The sequence below is a fragment of the Mirounga leonina genome, unplaced genomic scaffold, assembly GCF_011800145.1.
Source record: "Mirounga leonina isolate KUSES-001 unplaced genomic scaffold, KU_Mleo_1.0 Mir_129, whole genome shotgun sequence".
Classification (NCBI taxonomy): Eukaryota; Metazoa; Chordata; class Mammalia; order Carnivora; family Phocidae; genus Mirounga; species Mirounga leonina.
In genome coordinates this window covers 50,368,123-50,374,802 of record NW_023270323.1, presented here as the reverse complement: position 1 = coordinate 50,374,802, position 6,680 = coordinate 50,368,123, and the positions used below count along the sequence as shown (strand labels likewise).

The 6,680-nt window shown below is 44.1% G+C and overlaps 1 protein-coding gene and 1 long non-coding RNA gene across 3 annotated transcripts in view; one reads left to right on the top strand and one right to left on the bottom strand.

Annotated features, from left to right (window-relative positions):
• The window catches only part of PGM2 (phosphoglucomutase 2), a 33,466-nt gene that overhangs the window by 10,526 nt on the left and 16,260 nt on the right, over window positions 1–6,680 (top strand). For both annotated transcript variants that reach the window (XM_035005155.1, XM_035005156.1), the window contains exons 4-6: window positions 3,431–3,515; window positions 5,594–5,677; window positions 5,802–5,995. In XM_035005155.1, coding sequence (XP_034861046.1) covers window positions 3,431–3,515; window positions 5,594–5,677; window positions 5,802–5,995 — 363 coding nt within the window. The remainder of the gene's footprint in view (window positions 1–3,430; window positions 3,516–5,593; window positions 5,678–5,801; window positions 5,996–6,680) is intronic.
• LOC118010626 overlaps window positions 1,002–6,680 on the bottom strand; it is a 46,208-nt gene continuing 40,529 nt past the window's right edge. The window contains exons 2-3 of the long non-coding RNA XR_004679269.1: window positions 1,540–1,755; window positions 1,002–1,413 (exon numbers count right to left, since the gene is read on the bottom strand). This is a non-coding gene — a long non-coding RNA (uncharacterized LOC118010626). The remainder of the gene's footprint in view (window positions 1,414–1,539; window positions 1,756–6,680) is intronic.

The following is a 6,680-nucleotide window of genomic DNA, read 5'->3' as shown; positions in this document are numbered from 1 at the left end:
GTCATGAGCTGTACAGTCTGTCACAACAACTCAACTCTGGCACAGAGCACAAGCGCAGCCGTAGGTCATACGTACGGAATGGGCATGGTGGTGTCCCAATAAAGCTTTATTTACAAATGGGCTGTAGGTCGCCACCGCCTGCTCTTAATCATGTTACATGACCCTCTTTTTCACTTGAACACGTCCCCGATTATGATGAATTTTTACTCCAGAGTATATGTATTAGTAGTTTCTTAGGTTGAAAGAACATACAAATATTTAATATTAATGAAAAGTCTCATTACCTTTACAGCGCAGAATGAGTTCATAGAGTCCTTTTTTTTTCAAGATTTGTATTTATTTATTTGACAGAGACATAGAGAGCGAGCACAGATAGGCAGAGCGGCAGGCAGAGGGAGAGGGAGAAGCAGGCTCCCCACTGAGCAGGGAGCCCGACTCGGGACTCGATCCCAGGACCCTGGGGTCATAACCTGAGCCGAAGGCAGGTGCTTAACCCACTGAGCCACCCAGGTGCCCCTCCTTTTTTTTTTAAGATTTTATTTATTTACTTGAGAGAGTGTGAGAGACAGAGCATGAGCAGGGAGAAGCGCTAGAGGCAGAGGGAGAAGCAGGCTCCCCACTGAGCAGGGAGCCCGATGTGGGACTCGATCCCAGGACCCTGGAATCATGACCCAAGCCCAAGGCAGATGCCCAACCAACTGAGCCACCCAGGCGCCCCGAGTTCATAGAGTCCTAATCTTTGCCCATGAGGAGCTTCTAATCTAAGGGAGAAGCATTGATGGGAACAAATGTGCAGCTCTGAGGAAGGGAGTATGGCCAGGGCATAAGATTAGATGCTGTCAGCTCCCAGACTGAACTCAGAATGACATAAGATTTTTGCCTTTTTTTTTTAAGATTTTATTTATTTATTTATTTATTTACTGAGAAAGCACAAGCAGGGGGAGAAGGACAGAGAGGGAGAGAGAGAACCTGAAGCAGACTCTGTGCTGAGCCTGAAGCCCCACAGGGGGGCTCGATCTCAGGACCCTAAGATCATGACCTGAGCCAAAATCAAGATTTGGATGCTCAACCAACCCAGCCATCCAGACGCCCTGTTAAGATTTTTGCTCTTAAGCTGCAGGCTCAAAAATGTGGTTTTAGTCAACAAAGCAAGAGAGAAGCCGTAGCTCTACGTTTATGAGAGAGACATAGTATAAGCCAGAATCAGTTTGTCAGTTTTTAGTTAGTGAGCTTGCAGTTAGAATTAGGTCATACGCGGGGTGCCTGGGTGGCTCAGTCGGATAAGCATCTTCCTTCGGCTCAGGTCATGATCCCGAGGTCCTGGGATCGAGCCCTGCGTCCGGCTCCCTGCTCAGTGGGGAGCCTGCTTCTCCCTCTCCCTCTGCTGCTCTCCCTGCTGTGCTCTCTCGCTCTCTGTCAAATAAATAAGTAAAACCTTTTAAAAAAAAAATTAAGTCATAAGCATGCTTTCCCGGCCCCGGGGTTGGGCCACTTCCTGCAGCCAGAGCATGCACGGTGCACAAATGTGGCTAATTGTACCTGTGGAACTTCTGAAGTTGCTTCTTTGTAGGCTGACTCTCCTGCTTCTGGTTGAGGCATCCTTCAGATGTGTTCACGTTGTTGACTAAGGCATGGATATTTCTTACTCTGGCCTCGGAGCCATATCATTTCCGGAAAGTGACTGCTCTGTGAGTTTATGGCTCAAGTCTCCGGGTTTGATGGGATGGAGTGGAGCTCAGGGTCGCTCTCTATCCCCTACACCATGCAAGACATTCAGAGATAGTATCATAAATATTAAACCAGTACACGGTCAAACATTCACGGTAAGCAAATGGAATTTTATTAAAGAGTCAGAAATGATTGCAGGCACAGAATTTTATGTAGGAACTGTTTGTTAGTCCTTTAATCTTCCAATTTTAAATATCTGGTGGGGAACATAAACACATAAACAGTAACTGTCAAGCATATGCAGAGAGCACATTAATTGAATCTTTCCTGTGCAGATTTGTAACTTAGTTTGTATACATAATGTATACGTTGAGTGTCTCCCTTGCTTCTTTCAAGAAAACGACTTTAAAGTCAGCCAGAACACAAGAGAAACATTTCATGAGGGTGAAAGTGATGTCAGTTTGAAGTCACTTCAGTTCGAATGAATAGTTTAGACCTACTTCAGATTTTTATTAAAATTGTTTTTGCTGTATTTTATTATTTTTATGAGTTTCCCTTATGTGGAAACTTTTTTTTTTTTTCCACTGTCAAAATCATGTTTGTATTACTGTGGATCCTAGGAATTTTAACACTCAAGTTGTGAAAACACAGAGATCTCTTTGTGCCCAACCAGCTCCCAGAAAGTGTTGGCTAAAGCTGGTGCTCAAGAAATATTTGGGAAGAGAATGAATACATATCTGCTTGTTTAATCCTGTAATGGTATAATGTGGTTCAGTGGAAGTAAACTGCTCAGTTTTTGTGATAAAATATCTAACCCCAAGGCTGAAGAAAGATTTGATGCCCAGTTCTGTGTCCTGTCCTAAGAAAAATATCAGCATCAAAGATTTAAGTCTTGTTTTATCTATTTATTTTTTTTAAAGATTTTATTTATTTGACAGAGAGAGAGACAGAGAAGGAACACAAGCAGGGGGAGTGGGAGAGGAAGAAGCAGGCCTCCCGCGGAGCAGGGAGCCTGATGCGGGGCTCAATCCGAGGATCCTGGGGTCATGACCTGAGCCGAAGGCAGATGCTCAACGACTGAGCCACCCAGGCGCCCCTTAAGTCTTGTTTTAAAGGGCCAAATGGAGCCGAGATGTGTCTGTGCCCTGTGTATATATCACATGCACACTCACATACATTTGCCAGTATACGTCATATTTCGTGAGACGACATCTCATCAGATGCTAGTCTATGTGGCTTATATTGGGCTGTGAGAACTTTAGACGAGCATTTCTCAGCCTCTGCCCTGTTGACATGTGACGTCATACTGGGCTGGATACTTCTTTGTTGGGGCCTGCTGTGTGCATTGTAGGATGTTTGGCAGCATCCCTGGCCTCTAGCCTGCTAACAGCACCCTACCCTGCTCCCCAGTGACAATCAAAAACATCTTGGACATTTCAGATGTCCCACAGGGGCAGAATTGTCCTTGGCTGAGAACCACCGAGATGGAATTGAAAACCTTGGGTGTGGGCCTCGCTCAGCTGCTGTGTGACTAATTGACATGGGCAACTTGTCTGGCTTTTCTTGGCTTTAGTCCCATTTCTGTAAAACAAAGGGGTAGAGCAAGATGACTTCTAAGATTCCTCCAACTTGAATGTCCTATGCCAATGGAAATAGAATGAATGAACCTGAAGAAGGGGTCGAGCGTTCATTTCCTTCTTCACCGTCATCCACAGTCCTGACACCCTACTCTCCTTTCTCCCCCGCCACGCTGCATTTCCAGATTTGCCCGACTAGCTGCAACCACATTTATCACTCAAGGGATTCCTGTGTACCTCTTTTCTGGTATAACCCCAACCCCCTTTGTGGTAAGTAACCCTTTCTGTTTATAATTTTCTGTCACAGGATCAGGGATGGGATGTGGCTGCATTCTATGGTCTTTAAGCTATTAGGATTTGGGTATTTATATGATGGAAGAGCCCCTTAGCATTTTATCAGGCATTCTCTCACCTCTCTGGGTATGTTCTCCCCACATCCTAATAATATTTCTCTGGTGTTCAACTCCTGATGCATCAGAGTTTATTTTTTTCTCAGTGCTATTTTCCTTTTTAACATTCAAAGGATATTTTAACTAGTTAGCGAAATGTCTTTTGTTTGTTGTCTCTGTTTTCATTTGGTTTGTATTTCTTTTTCTCACTGGCACAATTAGGAAACTTCTTGGGTCAAAATCTGAATTCACCTCAAACCATACCTCACCCTGAATATTTTTGACAGGTCGACACACCAGCTTTTTATACACATGTTTTGTTCTAAGTACTATTCATGACCGGAACATGAAGAATGCTTGGCATATTTTAGTAAGATTTTTTCAATCAGATCCTTCACGTATCAAAACCTAAAGAAAAAGACAATAGGGACTATGACAGCTGTTGTTTTTAAGCATGGGGCCAGATGCTGAGAATATATGTTTTTAAAGATTCTATTTATTTATTTATTTGACAGAGAGAGACAGCAAGAGAGGGAACACAAGCAGGGGGAGTGGGAGAGGGAGAAGCAGGCTTCCGGCCGAGCAGGGAGCCCGATGCGGGGCTCGATCCCAGGACCCTGGGATCATGACCTGAGCCGAAGGCAGACGCTTAATGACTGAGCCACCCAGGCGCCCCTGAGAATATATGTTTTTAGAAATTAAGCCAAAAACATGAGTAGAGTGCAGTTCCTCCCATCAGGTGGCAAGAGAGTGAGTCAGTACAGAAGCTGGCTCTGCAGTTTGACGTTCACTGGTTCTGGTGTGCTGACAGGTAGATGCAGCATCTCCCAGACTGTAAATAACCCAGTAGACACGCAATGTCACGTCCAAACGTAGCTCGGATTTCATTGTTTGATGGAAAAACTGCAATGTGTTCAAGCATCCTTGATCTTCTGTACCATGTCAGTGTTGACTGCTATTATTTTTCTATCAGACATGAATTATATGAGTGTCGCATGACCGTTTTCCTATGCTGTGGAGTGGTTCTCCCCTTTTCTTTGCTTGGGGGATATAAAATAACTCCTAAAGGGACAAATGACCACAGAGATTCTTGGTGGGAGGCTGGAGGGGGGCAGATGGCTAGAACCTCAGGCTCCCTGTGTGTAGTAAATCTCACATGCGGCCGTAGGGAGGAGAAGCCCGCCCCCTCCCCATCTGGGGAAGTATAGACTTGTAAAGATGAGAGCTGAGTATTTACAAGAAAGGGATTTCTAACCTTGGGGCGGGAGATGAGTGACCAGGCTGTAGGAGCACCCCATCATTTCTTCAACATTACCCTGCCCCGTTCCCTAAAAGCAAATGGGAAAGAAGAGAAAGCAGTTGGAGGGAAGAAACAGAATCCATAAGCTTCTGTCCCAAGCAGAAGGCTGAAAAGAGTGTGAGATGAAGGATTAGACCTTCTTTTTGTTTGAACAGATTGCTGGTTCTACCAAGTGGAAGACAGAATGAGAAGAAAGTACCTGGGGGGCACCTTGGTGGCTCAGTCGTTGAGCGTCTGCCTTTGGCTCAGGTCATGATCTCAGGATCCTGGGATCGAGCCCTGCATTGGGCTCCCTGCTCAGCAGGAAGCCGGCTTCTCCCTCTCCCACTCCCCCTGCTTGTATTCCTTCTCTTGCTGTGTCTCTCTCTGTCAAATAAATAAATAAAATCTTAAAAAAAAAAGAAGAAGAAGAAGAAGAAGACACCTAGGAAAATACTCAGCTGTCTTATTGGGGTGTATGTCCCACAATTTTGAGCAGTCACCTAAGGATCATACAGATATACTCGAGTGTGGCACAAAAATATGGAATGACACCTTTTTATGATGTTTCTCTATTATGTGTATTAAAAGAGAACAAGTTGATACAAACAGTATACAATACCCAGACTAAGGATTTCTGATTTTTTGCTTAAAACTCTTGTTGTTTCTTGTCTTTACAGCCCTACACGGTATTGCATTTGAAACTTTGTGCTGGAATCATGGTAACTGCTTCCCACAATCCAAAGCAGGATAATGGGTACAAGGTATTCTGCTTTTTCGCTCCATCCCTACGTCTTTCTGTATGCATCCCGTACCTTTACGGTGTAGGTACAGAGGCTTTATTTCCATTAACCCTAAGCCGTCTGGATATGTGCCTGCCTTCTCCAGGTCTATTGGGACAACGGAGCTCAGATCACTTCTCCTCATGATAAAGGGATTTCTCAAGCTATTGAAGAAAATCTGGAGCCATGGCCCCAAGCTTGGGACGATTCGTTAATTAATGGCAGTCCACTGCTTCATGACCCAAGTGCTTCCATTAACAAGAGCTACTTTGAAGACCTTAAAAAATACTGTTTTCACAGGTAAATGGATTGTAAACTCATCTCACATGAGTTAAAATAATGTGATTGAAAGCCAAAGTCTTTCAGTTTTCATTCAATTTTTCTGTCCAGTTGGTACATATACTGTAGCTGCATCTGATTTTAGAGGCCGTAGGTCAGGGGTCAGCGATTTTTCTTGAAAGGACAGATAATACATAGTTTTGGCTTTGTGAGCCACTATATTACAACTGTCCAACTCCACTGTGGTGGGAGGAAGGCAACTGTGGGTGGTACATGAATGAATGAGCACAAACATAGCGAGGTTCCTAAAAAATTTTATTTACAAAAGCAGGTGGCTGGCTTTTCGGCCATAGTTTGCTGACCTCGGTTGTAGAATCACACACACACACGTATGTGAGTGTGTGTTTGCATATCTGTATATTAAAAAAAGCTTTGCTGAGAGGTGGCAAAAGGAAACACTGATGTTTTTTCTCTTTCCAAAAATTTTTTGTGCATATGCTAGCATATTCTATGTGTAATATGTTTCAAGACCATAGATAGGAATATAGCATGCGTGGAGTTTGTTCTGTGCCTTTTTCCCCCAGTTAATTTGTCATGGGCACCTTCTGAGTTAGCCCCTATTAGTCCTGACTCTTTCGTTGTAACGGCTGATGTACCCATGTATGTAACCCAGGGACGCAGACTCAGGACGTACAGTTAGGTAAGT